At 43.8% G+C, this 14,815-nt stretch overlaps 1 protein-coding gene across 3 annotated transcripts in view; it reads right to left on the bottom strand.

The window, feature by feature from the left end:
- The window catches only part of C11H10orf90 (chromosome 11 C10orf90 homolog), a 244,148-nt gene extending 229,938 nt beyond the window's left edge, over positions 1-14,210 (bottom strand). For 2 of the 3 annotated variants that reach the window (XM_021943836.2, XM_021943839.2), the window contains exon 1: positions 13,361-14,210. In XM_021943836.2, the coding sequence (XP_021799528.2) occupies positions 13,361-13,600 (240 nt within the window). In that variant the 5' untranslated portion in view covers positions 13,601-14,210. The remainder of the gene's footprint in view (positions 1-13,360) is intronic. The other variant, XM_021943837.2, reaches the window with a different exon arrangement.
- Positions 14,211-14,815: the final 605 nt, after the last annotated feature.

Here is a 14,815-nt window from a genome sequence, read left to right as displayed (position 1 = left end):
ATCATTTTCAAGTTCACAACTAAGCATGTTCACGATGTTGTACCACCATCACCACGAACCATCTCCAGGCTTTTTTATCATCCTGAACAGAATCTCTGTACCTATTAAACAATAATTCCCCATTCCTCCTCCTCCCAGCCCCTGGGAGCTCTATTTTACATTTTGTTTTTGTGAATTTGACAATTCCGGGTTCTTCATAAAAGCAGAGTACAACAATGTTTGTCCCTGTGTGTTGCATTATTTCATTTGGCACCACATCCTCACAGTTCATCCAAAGGTGGGCTGCCTTTTCACTCCATTGAGTGTCCCTTAATGCACTCAATATTCAATTTGGATGAAGTCCAATTGATCAATTTTTTTTCTTTTGTGGACCTGTGCTTTTGATATCACCAACTTGAAAATTTTTTTATTTTTTTGTCTCTATCTTTTTTTTTTTTTGAGACGGAGTTTCGCTCTTGTTGCCCAGGCTAGAGTGCAATGGCCCCATCTCGGTCCATCGCAACCTCCGCCTCCTGGGTTCAAATGAGTCTCCTGCCTCAGCCTCCTGAGTAGCTGGGATTACAGGTGTGTGCCACCATGCCCAACTAATTTTTGTATTTTTATAGAGACAAGATTTCTCCATGTTGATCAGGAACTCCTGACCTCAGGTGATCTGCCTGCCTCGGCCTCCCAGTGTGCTAGGATTATAGGCGTGAGCTCCTGCACCCAGCTGCCAATACTTTGTCTTTGAACTTGTGTTTTGTAAGTGACAGCCAACAGGACCATGGGGCATGCTGGGGGCAGAGGAGGCACGTGCACTCCCTCACCACCCCATTGACATAAGGTGATCCTCATTCACAGACTTTGGGTGAACCTACAAAGTCTGGGTGTGGGAGTTCAGGATGATACACAGTGAATACAAGGTGAGTGCATTCTGTCCCAGAACAAGGACGTTGAAATGCCAACAGCCATGAGGTCCCACTTCCCATTGGAACCAGATTGACTTCAAAGGCAGAAAGAAGGCAATGATGTTCTGAAAAACACGAGTGACCAGTAGCCCTATCAAAATCTCTCTTACTCATGCTACTTCCCTGTATAGCCAGCCACTTATATGCTGAAATGATGACACAGAAGGAAGAGAAAGACAGGGCAACCCTAGTTCCTTTCCTTATAGTCTTTCTTCACTCATCAGCAGGCCAAAGGGCAGAGAGTACTGGTAAAATTATATGAAGCAATGAAATTACAAACAGTTGAGTTGATGTTTGCAGCACTTCCATCATTCTGGTTTGAATGAAATACATATATGCACCTATGAGCTACAAAAAACATGAACTGTGTCATTTTGGTGAGTCTACCTGTGAGCTACATGGTTTTGAGTTTGTGTTAAAACTGTCATTGCACAATGTAAAGCTGAAAAGTAAAATTTGTGATAATAACATTTTAATTTGTACTTAGACCAACATAAATAGCAAATTTAAAACACTGTAAAAAAAGTCAAGAGAAAGACTACAGAATAGGATGAGAATGATTTATATTTTAGTACCATTGCTGACAATTTTCCTTGGTTTTCATGGATTGATTGATTGATTGATTGCAATGGGTCTCACTCTGTTGCCCAGGCTGGTCTTGAATGGGCTCAAACGATCCTCCCACCTCAGCCTCCCAAAATGCTGGGATCATAAGCGGAAGCCATTGCTCCTAGCCCTTTCCCTAGTTTTAAAACAAGGGGATCAGATTTTCATTTTGCAAGCTTCTTCCAGATTGCAGAGGCTGAACCTGAGTAAACGGCCATGGTTGTGGAGCTGTTCCACAGAGTCTTCACGGTTGCTTTTCCTGTATATCTGACAGCTAGCACAGTGGCTGCATGCGCTGGGAACTACAGAGCTTTCCTACTTCCAATCAGCGGTGAGGAGGTAAGCACACGGCATCTCCCATTCACTTCTGAGCCTCTCTGCATATCCAGTAGCCAAGTCCCTTTCACACAGCTCACCCAGAACATCATCACCAAACAGGTTGCCTTGAAAACTAGTGCAATATGAGGCAGCCAACCTAGAGCTACGCACTGAGAAGCCGGCAGTGTCTAGACAGCATCAGTGAGGAGATGAGTGCATCTGCAGCTAAAATAAGGGGATCTGTGAACTTTCTGTAAATTGAGGACTGAATCAGAGGCATCTGGGCCCTGACACAGGCCCTGGGTTGCCAATGTACTTGCTCCTGGCTGCTGGCCACTCTGCTGGGAGGTGGTTTCCTGCATTAGACATAAAATAGCAAGCAATGCGTTGTTTACTTTGAGAAAATATTTCTCCCATTTGTCTTCAGCCCTGTTTGTTTTTCTAATATGTTATTATTCCTAAATTTGGGATATTTTCCAAGATACTCATTTTTAGGGCTGTCTCAAAGTCCTTTCTAGATGGAGAAGAGATATAAATTAGACTCACAGAGAGGAAGTTAAATAATTTCACTTTTTGGAATTGGATTAATGAAAACATTGCTCAAACAAGTGACCTTCATTTTTAGCTTCATTTGGACAAACTAGAGCTGTTACCTGTTTGTCCATCTGTCTGTTTGTCTGTGATCACTGAAAAATGAGTGAATCTGTAATAGAGACTAATGTAAGTATTGAATCAAGGAAGATCTCTTACATGCACTAAGTAGTCAACCATCATTCACTCTGGCCTCAGGTGCTCATCTAAAACATACTGCATGCACTTCTGGTTATTCATTTCTTCATTCATAATTCATCCCACAAATGTCTACTGAGAACTGACCTGTGCGAGGGGCACATGGTGAGCTAGAGCAGATTATGTGCACTTTGCCTCATGGAGCTCCCAGAGACTCCAACCTATGTGCTTTCAATCCCAAGGGCTCCTTCTATTTCCTTTACTCCACAGATGCAAAAATTTAAAATAGAATGTGGCAGGCTAAATACTCAGATGGTTTTTAAGATTCCTCTTGGTGTACATGCCCTATATGTTCCCCTCTCTTTGATGGTGAAAAGATCCTATGAATATGATGGGCAATCACGTCCATGATTAAGTTACATTATACAGCAAAAGGGTTGGGTTTTACAGATGTAATTAAGGTTACTAATCAGTTGACATTGAGTCAATCAAAAGGGAGATTATATAAGATGGACCTGACCTAATCAGATGAGCCTTTTATAGAAGTCAGAGAGAGTCAAAGTAGCAGAGATTCTCCTTCTGGCCTTGAAGAAACAAACAACATATTGTGAGCTGACCACGGCTAGAGCCTCAGACAGTGACCTGAGGCAGTCCTCTAAAAGCTGAGAATGATCTCTGGCTAACAGCCTGTAAGAAAATGGGGACTTCAGTCCTGTAGCCACAAGGAACTGAATTCTGCCAAGAACCAATGATCGTAGAAGACGACCCCCAAGCCTCAGAGATCACAGTCTCAGTGACACCGTGATTCAACCTGAAGAGATCCTAATCAGAGAAGCCATCTAACCTACACCAGAACTTCTGATCTACAAATAATCAGTGGCATTGTTTTAAGCTGCTATATATGTAATAATTAGTTAGGCAACAATAAAAAATAAATACAGATTGTGTCTGCCAGATTTTTTTAGTTTTACTAATAGCCAATCATAACAGACACAATATGTGATCCTACCCTAAATTGGTATCATCTCAGTCATAAGTACAGCAGCTAGCTGCTTCAGTTAATTTGTACATGGTGGTCATTTCCCTTGGACTGGAGAACCCCTACTGACAACCCTGTGGACCATCATTTTGGAAATACTTAATGTGGCATGGGACAACCTTGAGAATCTGGCTTCTGCTATTATATGCTTGATACAAATGTCATTAACTTGGAAAACTTTTAGCCATTATTTCTTCAAATCTTTTTTCTCCTCACTCCTCCCCCCCCATTCTTTCTGTGTATCTAATCACATGTGTGTTGGGCTTCTTGATATCATCCTCCAGGTCACAGGAGCAGCATCCATAAAGTGCTAGTTACAATTTGCCTGCACCCAAGGGCCACGTCTTTTCGCCATGGCTCTGTGATAGAGGTGGAGATGGCGGGAAAACGTATGTTGAAACTTGGACAACAACAACAACTCATTGTCATGCGGAACAACCTCCTTGCCAATTCCACGGCTCAATCCTCTATATAGGTTATCTCTTTTAATGCCTTCAGCAACCCTATAAGGCAGATATTATCGTAGTTCATATGAACACAGATGAGAAAACTAGGCTCAAAGAGAACAAGAAAACTGTCAAGGTCACTCAGCTAGCAAGAGCCCAGACAGTCTCAATCCAGTGCTCGTTCTCTTAACCACACCACCACCTTTCATCTGCCATCTCTTCTCTCCCTTGGTTTGGTTTGACTGAAATGTGGATATGGTTTCTCCACAAGTTCCCAGTTCCCTGGTGGAAACTGACCAAAATGATGTCAGATAGATCTTACAGTGCTCTCTCTCTTGCCGTGTCTCCCTTTCCAAATCTTACTCTGGCTCTCTCTTCTTTTTTTAAATTTTTCTCTCTTGTCTTCATTTTGGAAAGTTCATTGATCTTTTCTTCTGCAGCATCTAATCTGCTGTTAATCCCATCCAGTAAAATTTCCATTTTAGACAGTGTCATTTTTTCTTATCAAGAAATTCTTTTTAAAAAAATAATCCATTTCTTGCCCCATTACGGTGATGTCTTTTCTTAAATCCCTGAATTTAAAGGGAAAACAATATAATTATAATATCTGTAATAGCCTTTTAATAGATCATTGCTTGTGAATTCTCTCATTTGCATCATTAATGAATCTGTTTTTACTAACTAGCATTATCTTGGTTATGAGTCATATGCTCTGGATTCTTTGAAAGTTTAGTAATTTTGATTGGATGCCAGACACTGTAAATTTTATATTATTGCTTGCTGGATTTTGTTGTAGTCTTGTTAAAAAAAAAAAAAAGTTTGAACTTTGTTTGCCAACTAAACCACTTGAGGAATGGCTTGATTATTTCAACAACTGGTTTTAAAATTACTATGGATGGATCTAGGGTAGCCTTTACTGAGGCTAGTTTAGCCACACTACTAAGACATGACCCTCCTTGGGGCTCTATGTGATTTTCCTGTATTCAGTGCGGTCTCTACATTCCAGGTGGTGAGGCACCTGAATGATTCATGGCTCTGAGGTAGTGCTGAGAAGTGCTCATCTCACAGCTCCCCAGTAAGATGTTCTTTCCTTGCCGGTTTTCTGTCTGGTCATAGAGACTTTCTCCCTACACAGCACAGATTAATTTTCAGCCAGACTCAAGAGGGCCCAATGCAAACTTCTGGAGTTCTTTTTTTTTTTTCCCCTACCTCCTTCCTCTCAAGAAGTGTGCCTTGCAAATTACAGTCACACCCTGTGTCTCTTCAGCTCAGAGAGACTACTGGGTTCTGCTTAGGTTTTCCCTTCCCGTGCCCCCATCCAGAAATTGCCATTCCTTCTGCCTGAAATGTCCTCCCCTTCCCCAATTGCCTATACTCTCTCTGTCCCGCCACGCCTGGAAACCTCCCACTCTTCCACAAAGAATGTGCCCAAAGGTCTCCTCCGTGCAGTCTTGCTGAGTTCTCTGGATCCACAACTCTGTGTAGACACCCTGGCCTGGCATCACTGGGATGGATGCCTCCTCAATCAGATGATAAGCCTTTTTGACCTCTATGTCCCCAGCACCTACCACAGTTCCTGTCACAGGGTAGGTCCTTAATACGTATTTGTTACAAGAGCAAGCTCGTGTCTCCTCTTTAATCCATCTGCTCCAGTAGAGGAGGAAGAGGACCCAGGGTGGCAACTACAGAGGGTGGTAAGAACACGTGTGGTCCTCAGAGCTGTAAGGAGGTTCTCAGTGAGAAAGCTGTGGGTGGACAAGTGTCTCAATCAGAAGGAAAGAGAAAGGGCCTCCAGTTTAGAGGAGCACGATGACTGCCCCTAACCACTTCATTCTGGTGTAGTTGACTTTCTCTGTAGTTAGCTCTGAACCTCCCTGGGTTCCAGCTGTCGTTCTCAGGAGATGTGTTGCCTCCCCCAGCACCACGTGAGAAGTACAATCTGTAGAAGAAGACGTAACCTAGATGGAATCCTCCTTCTGCCGCTCCTAACTGTGTCACTGTGCAGCCTGCACCATGTCTCTGGCCTCACAGAATTTTCTCTTTGGAAAAATAGGCCTCATGTGTCTCACACAGCTGTTGTGAGCTTCAATGAGGCAATTCAGGAATCAGCTGACACCGGCCTCTTTTGTTCCATCTCCATCTCTCAGCTCTCCTTGCACACAGTGGTCCTGGCTTCCACACTCTCCTCTCTGACTCACATCTGCCCCCACTCCCTGCCCTTCCACACACTAGTTTTCTTAACAAGGACAATTCCACTGGCCTTTTTGTGACTTTCTTTGGGGTTCATGCAGTTGGAAAATAATGGTCTAGAACTTGCAGATCATGGTTTCAGAACTGCAACAGAACCACCAAGTTCTCTATTTAAAAACATAGATTTCTGGAAGCCACCCCTCCCAGAACCCAGGGGTCTGAATTCTTAGAATGTTCTAAGGATTCTAAAATACACTAAGGTGCAGGGGCCATGCAATCTTCCATAAGATGGCAAAACCTCATTTAGATCCTTGTTCCTAGGGAGGTCCATTTTATGTCAAAAATGCCTCATTAATGCTTTCTGCCTTAACCCTAGCTTTATCGTGAGGGAGTCAGGTGTGGATGAACTCACACTCTCAAGAGTCTCTTGTGGGTGATGGAATTTGCAGCTGGTCCCAGGAGTGGGCGTGCTCTGAATGAAAACTGTGCATTTAGCTCCTGGCCAATTTGATGACTAATTTCTAAATTGCTTGGGGGATGGGGTTACCCTGAGCCAAGAATATAGGTGGTCATAAGTCCCTGTGACCTGACATTTTGAGTGTGGGGAAGGAGGGAAGGGAAGTGTTTTGCCCCAACTTAAACAAGACGGCTTACAAAGCAGCAGCACCCATAAAGCACTGGTTACAATTGGCCTGCACCCAGGGGCCACGTCTTGGTGCCACAGCTCTGTGTCACTTTCATGTGGTACAGCCTCCATGCTAGCCCCAAGACTTAACCCTTTATATAGGTTATCTCTTTTAATGCCCCCAGCAACCCTATAAGGCAGATATTATCATTGTTCATATGAACACAGATGAGAAAACTAGGCTCAAAGAGAACAAGAAAATTGCCAAGATCACTTAGCTGGCATGAGCCCAGACAGTCTCAACCCAGTGCTCTTTCTCCTAACCACACTACCACCTTTCATCTGCTGTCTCTTCTCTCCCTCGGTTTGGCTGAAATGTGGATGTGGTCTCCCCACAAGTTCCCAATTCCCTGGTGGAAATTGACTAAAATGATGTCAGATAGATATTACAAGCTTTAGCTGCCAATGCCATGGGTCAACTCACACTTGACCTCTCATTAAATACTGTCCATTGTAGCAAGATTGGAGACCTCACTCACCAGATCTGCCTCCTGATGCAACAAAACTGACTTCAGACTTCTGACTCCTCACACCTCTTTAGGACCTTGCCCTGTGACAGGCAGCTCCAGTTGGCAGGTGCAGGGAGGGCTGGAAGAATATGGTGAGAGGGCAGCATTGAGACCCAAGCACAGCCATTTCATTTCCCTCTCAGTTCTTGGGCTTCTCATGTCTGCGTTTGAATGGAAGCCATCAGCCATTGTCAGTGGAGGCTGAGCTGAGGCTTCTAGGAGGAGCCCAAGCACCCACCAGACAGCAGGCAAGGCAGAGGAATGAGGCAGGGGCTCCCAGCCTGTTGGCGGAGTGGCGGAGCTCATGAAAATCTTTATTGCCCTTTGTTAAACAGCCTTTTCTCAGCCCTTCTCAGGCTGGAGGTAGAGTCTTCACTGCAGTCAGAGCCACGAGCACATCCCAGCAAAAATAATGCTTGGAGGCCAGGACTTCAGGGGGAAAGGTGAGACTCCAAAGGCTTTGATCTGGCTAAGCTCTTCAACTTGGTCTGGAAACAGGGAAAATTGTTTTGCACCTTTTGATAACTGTGAGAAGAAAGGAAATGTTCGCTTTACCTCCTGTTTGGTCTCAGTGACCTCTTTATTTCCTGAATCAAATTCTCTTGAAGCCCAAATAGTTAAAACTTGAGTGCTTTTATTTTACAAGACCGAACGGTGTACTCCAACCACTTGAAAACATTCAGCAAAGCCCAGAGCTAAGTTTCCAAACTATAGTGGGATATTGAAACCACTCTGGGAGACTTCTTCTTCCAGCCATGACAGAGTAACCAGACAACAGCTAGGAAACAATGACTTCTAGACATTGAACAACAAGCAGTGCAGCACTATGACCCCTGAGAGGTGAGTCCTACAATTGTCCCCACCTGGAGGCCGTGTCCAGGTTGCAGCTTGGGAGGGGAAACTCAGCTGAGCCTGGGGTCTTTGCTGAGTGGAGGAGGTAGAGAAGGAAATTAGAGAGGCCGATGTAGCTGGAATTTGGGAAGAGGAGAACTGCAAAGGAGAGTTCCAGCAGCCTGCAAGGGACCTCCCAGGTCTTTGCCTGAATACTGATCTGCACCTGCCCAAGAGAAAAATACCTGAAACCAAGAAAATAACTTCCAGAAAGTGGTAGGTCACATCATTCAGGACCTACTTGGAAGCAATTTAGGTTCCCGCCAGCCAAGGTACAAACACCTTGTCACACACGAGACATCAGGTAGAGTCCTCAGGAAGGTCACGTTGTAACACTGGGACTAAATTAGCCCACATCAGGGTTTCTCGGCCTCAACACCATGGACATTTTCAGCCAGGTAATTCTTTGTTACAGGGTGGAAGGTGGCACTGTCCTGTGCATTGTAGAATATTAGCAGCATCTCTGGCCTCTACCCATTAGACACCAGTAGCACTGTCCCCAAGGTTGTCACAACCAAACTGTCTCCAGACATTACCGAATATCCCCGGGGACATTTCAGCAAGCCCAAACAAATCCAAAAAGTAAGCCTCAAAAGTGTCAAGCTGTTTTCAAATAACTTAAACTTAAGAAAATGAAACACCAAACAATGTAAAATTCACAGTGTCCAAAATTCAATTTTAAAATTACCTAGTGACACACGTGCACACATATGTTTACTGCGGCACTATTCACAATAGCAAAGACTTGGAACCAACCCAAATGTCCATCAATGACAGACTGGATTAAGAAAATGTGGCACATATACACCATGGAATACTATGCAGCCATAAAAAAGGATGAGTTCGTGTCCTTTGTAGGGACATGGATGCAGCTGGAAACCATCATTCTCAGCAATCTATCGCAAGAACAGAAAACCAAACACCGCATGTTCTCACTCATAGGTGGGAATTGAACAGTGAAAACACCTGAACACAGGAAGGGAAAATCACACACCGGGGCCTGTTGTGGGGCGGGGGAAGGGGTGAGGGATAGCATTAAGAGATATACCTAATGTAAATGACGAGTTAATGGCTGCAGCACACCAACATGGCTCATGTATACATATGTAACAAACCTGCATGTTGTGCACATGTACCCTAGAACATAAAGTATAATAATAAAAAAAAATTACCTAGTGTGCAAAGAAGCATGACCTGTAATCAGGAGGAAAATCAATCACTAGAAACGATGCAGAAATAACACATGATGATCAAATGAGCAGACAAGGACCTTAGAACAGCTCAAGAAGGTAGAGGAAAGTGCAGACATGAGGAGGGACATGGGAGATGAAAGGAGTCGCCTGGTAAGTGTTCTTCCTTGTTTGTCATTGCCAATGCCTTCACGCTGCCCTGGGCCCACTGAGTCACAATGGCCATGACTTTGCCAGAGGCGTATGCAGTTCTTTAAAAAGTTCACTATGAGGCCGGGCACGGTGGCTTACACCTGTAATCCCAGCACTTTGGGAGGCCAAGACAGGTGGATCATGAGGTCAGGAGTTTAAGACCAGCCTGACCAACAAGATGAAACCCCGTCTCTACTAAAAATACAACAAAATTAGCCAGGCATGGTGGCATGCGCCTGTAATCCCAGGTACTCAGGAGGCTGAGTCAGGAGAATCATTTGAACCCGGGAGGCAGAGATTGCCGTGAGCCAAGGTCGTGCCACTGCACTCCAACCCCGGGCAACAGTGTGAGACTCAGTCTCAAAAAAAAAAAAAAAAAAAAAAAAAGTTCACTGTGAATTCAGCACTACTGGCTCAACCCAATTTGTTTTGTTTTGTTTTGTTTTTGAGACAGAGTGTTGCTCTGTCACCCAGGTTGGAGTGCAGTGGCACGATCTCAGCTCATTTCAAGCTCTGCCTCCCGGGTTCACGCCATTCTCCTGCCTCAGCCTCCTGAGTAGCTGGGACTACAGGCACCCGCCTCCACGCCCGGCTAATTTTTTGTATTTGTAGTAGGGGCGGGGTTTCACCGTGTTAGCCAGGATGGTCTCGATCTCCTGACCTCGTGATCTGCCCACCTTGGCCTCCCAAAGTGCTGGGATTACAGGTGTGAGCCACTGTGCCCAGCTGGCTAAACCCAAATTTTTTAAAAGAATGAATAGAAGAGGGAGATGGAAATGATGATGGAGATTTTGAAAAATATTGGGAGGCATGGCCAAATAGTGATTTCCAAATACATAATCTTTCTTTGGCTCCTCTAATGATTAAAGGCATTAGAAACTGTCGCCTATCAGAGAACAGATGGGTAAGCCTTGGCTGATGCATCTCAGCCTACACCTACCATCAGAAAGGTCTCCACAATCAATTAGGAGATGCCCTCTACATTCACACCTTAGGAGATATGAGCACATCACTGAATTCTATGAGGTTTCCCTTCCCAGGTTGGCAAAACCATTCAAGCTCTGCTGCATAGAGTCTCAGAAAGTGTCCCTGCTTGCCATGTGGACAGAAGGCAGAGCTTCAATATGGGCTCATCCTATCCTCCGGTTATGGCTACATTGATGTCTGAAATTCATCAAAAACATATGCAGGGGGAGACATGCCCTTAACACACTGTATTTCTCAGAGTTTGGGGCATTTTTTGAGTGTGCAGACATCAAGGCTTTGAAAATATGAATCCGGGGACCTTCAGCACCCCTCACCATCACCTGCTTCCAATCCTGGTTACTTTCAGCACAGCAGGCTCTGCTCCTTGTTGCTATCAGAAGGAAGTCTATGTAAGGGTATGCATGTGGCTGGATCATCCCTGGGCTAGAGTTCAGCAGGTGAGAGGTGGGTTCTCCAATCATTAAGACAGCTCAGGACTAAGCCCATGGTTTTGGAAAAATTTGAGTCTGTAGGTTTTACAGTAAAATCAAGCAGATTTGCAGGACCTCATGGGAAGAACTTGAAATCCATAAGGTTTTTACAGAAATAAAATCTCCAAAACTCACTTTTGCCAGATAACCAGTCAGTTTCTTTAATCTAGCACCTTTGTGCATTGAGAGTTCATCCCAGAGACCTTGCTCATTTGTCAGCCCATTGAGTACTTTATGGTCAAAACCCGGGGCAGGTTAATCGATGGCCTTGGAGCTGATAGAAGAGAAAGAGTCACGGGGCCAAGTCCAAAGACAGAATCCAGAAGTTGCTAATTGGGGTCTCTCATCAGTTCTGCTCGGGAAATTGAGTAAGGAAGTTTCCTTCTTCCTAAATTTCCTAATCTAAATAATGCTGAGATGTCCTGGTGGGAACAACATGAAGAATAGTTTAATGGATGTGGAATATTTTAAAATCGGAAATGTTTGCTACCAAAAATCAAGAGCAGAGCCTGAAGTTCAGAGGGACAGGGAGTGCAAATCCCATCTGATGGTTTTCAAACTTGGCCCGCCCTTGAGCCAAGGAGGCAGGCCCTTCCTGGACAACTTCTGAAGTCGGACACAGTGAGGCCCATCCAGCCCATCAGACTGATTGTGGGTGGAGGCTTGGATCTGGCATTCATTTTAACATTGGTGGCTCAGTTGTTGGCTGTCAATAGTAGCAGGGCATTGGGCCCTGAAAAAAATGTAGCTGTGACTGTCACATATTTGAAGTTTTTTGTAACCTCCTAAAAAGATGTACTTTTTTCACATTGTTTTATTTAGTGTGGCTCTAGGAATAAGTGAAGTTTTACATATGAAGAAAATGAGAATCCCAGATCTACTGTTCGCTGCACAGGGTTTAAAATGAAGCCATGAACACTTTTGTAAGATGCATGATAATGTAATTCAACAAGTTTTTCTCTCTCTGGAGGACTGGAAAGTAACCTCAATGAAAATTATGCAATGATAAAAAATTCTGTCCCCATCTGATTAATTACTTGTGAATAATGACATCTCTGATTTCTTTCAATTATATTCTAATTGCACACCTTTTGCTCTGGTTGATTGGGCAATGGAGTAATGAACAACTATTACTGAATTTAATTAGCACCATTATTTCTGTGGCCTTTACATCTCTGTTGTGAACGAGGAAATTCACACTCCCAGGGCTGGAACTGGAAGAAGCCAGCCTTGAACCTTGCAAAACCTGTTCCTTCCACATTGTGCTGGCTTCCTTCTGCCCAGTCTGGGGAACAAAAGACCTGGCGTATTTGCCAGTATTCATGGGAAGGCTTTCCTAATAACAGCATCAATATTCAGAAAGGTTACCTTTTCATAAGGCATTAGCAATTTGCATGTTACATCTATCAAAAGAGATGGGTAAATGAGCTATATGGGAGTCAATTACAATGTCGTTCATAATTTATTCCATGTACAATAAAGAGCCGATCAGATTTCACGCGTGTTTACTTCCTGAAAAGATAACTGCTTGCGGCTGATACTAGTTGCAGAATACAAATATGTTTCAGAGTAAGGTGTTTATCTCACTTTGACATTTTAAATCTCCAAAGTTCTCTCTCTCTCTCTCTTTTTTTTTTTACAAAGTTGTCTCTGCTTGAAAATTAGAGCTTGCTCTCAAAAATAAAAGACCATTCTCACTGACCTAACTTGAATCATCCTATTTTAACTCAATGAAAACATGTCATACATGTTCTCCTGCAAAACACAACAGGAAACAAACAGGAATTTGCTTTTAAAGACAGGTGATTGCAAACATACAGAGCTAAGAATATTTAACTCACAGAAACATGCTGTAGTTTCTAAACATAGATACAAATTACCCAACTCAGTAGTCTTTGGAGCACCACTAAACGTTTGTAAATGCAGACATGTGTCATCGTAAATTACCTTCATCCAATATGCTTTCTCCTTCCCCCATATTTCAAAAACTAAAATAAATTCAGAAACGAAGAAGGTTTTTCCAAATCCCTCAGGGAAGTCTACAAACACATATGATTAATTGATCAGACCACATAAAACACCTGAACTGTCTGAGGAGCAACAAGTCCATCTCTCTCTGAGTCAAGTGTGTACCCACTCACCCACCCAGGCTCAGCCGTACCTCATATCTGCTGGCTGTCTGCTCGGCCGTCTTCAAGCCTTGACACATATGGATGATACAAACTTTGGCTCTTCTCTGGGAGGGAAACCAGTTACTCTTCACAAAATCCATGACCATCACATGGTTTTTCAACTCTGTACTAAATGTTTGTATCTGGAAAGTCCGATGCACGGCCGTTTCTGCATAGCAGGCAGCATACCCCTGCTGATGAGTTTTTGTAGGAATTCCAGAGTGCTGCATGATACTCGGAATCTTGTGACTTTAGCTAGCGAGACTGGCAAACACAATTTTCTTTGTTTAACCCAGGTATTGAGTGCAACAGGAGGGACTTGGGCAGTGCCCCAGCTCGGACCTGTCCCAGGGTTTTCCAACTCCAGAGCTAGTCGTCTCAATATCCCAGCTACATTTGTGAAGGATGTGGATGTGGGAACCTCAAGGGTGACCTTTACATGCCAAAAAAGAAAAAACTTCTTGTTGTGGTCTGTTTCCAGCCTCACGCCTGAGCTCTCGGGTCACTCAAAGTCTTCTCTGATTTCAAAGAAGTATTTCTCTTTCCACTGCCTTGAAACTTTGAACACAGAATTCACCCAGTTACTGAGAGATTCAATATGTTTGCTAGTCTCTATCCTCTCAAATCCAAATAAATTATTTACAGGGCTCTATACAAAGGAACCAAGAGGAATCATCGTTGCTTTTTAGAATTCCTGCTTTTACTTGCCAGGACTGAAAGGAACAAGTACAGGCTGCCTACCAACACAAAGAGCGTCCTCAGCCCTGGAGAAGAAACACATTCAAGCGAAAAAGAGAACTCCCAGCACAGAAGCAGCAACGGCTGTAAGAGGCCATCAGAAAAACAGCGTGTCACGTGGGGGCTTGGGGGTGGAGTCCACTTGCCTAGAAGGGGGCTCTGGTCCTGTGTCAACCATGGGAAGTTCCCTCACCACCCTGAGCCTCAGTTTACCAGGAGGAAAACCGGAATGAAAATACCCCGTCTGCCACTCACAGGGTTATTGTTAGACTCTGGTGAGCGAAACAGTGAGACAACAACAGCACGGAATAGAGTCACATTAGGCATCATTTTGAAAGTACAGTTGCATGTTCTCTACCCAAATTATTTTGCACAGTGTTCGCTACACATATGATAGTGGAGATTAACGTGGTGCTAATAATTGTCGGATTCTAAATTTCAAATCAATTAGAACTGCAGATCCATGGTATATGCCTCATTTTATTTCTTGTTTTGATGCCATTTCTATTAACCTAGTAATTTAGAAGTGAAAATGGCAAGCCTTGGATGAAGGGTGTGCGCCAAGAGGAAGCGGGTGACAGCATCATGGCTGTGCTCCAAGTCCAGACACAGAACTCTTCTCCACAGGTGACTTTCTCTTGGCAGAGACACCTCCTTGAATAATTAACTCACCTGCCCCACATTGAAAGCCATGGGGGAGGCTAAAG

This window comes from Papio anubis, chromosome 11, assembly GCF_008728515.1.
Source record: "Papio anubis isolate 15944 chromosome 11, Panubis1.0, whole genome shotgun sequence".
Classification (NCBI taxonomy): domain Eukaryota; kingdom Metazoa; phylum Chordata; class Mammalia; order Primates; family Cercopithecidae; genus Papio; species Papio anubis.
Note: the sequence above shows the minus strand (reverse complement) of the source record. Positions and strands in the feature narration are given on the sequence as shown.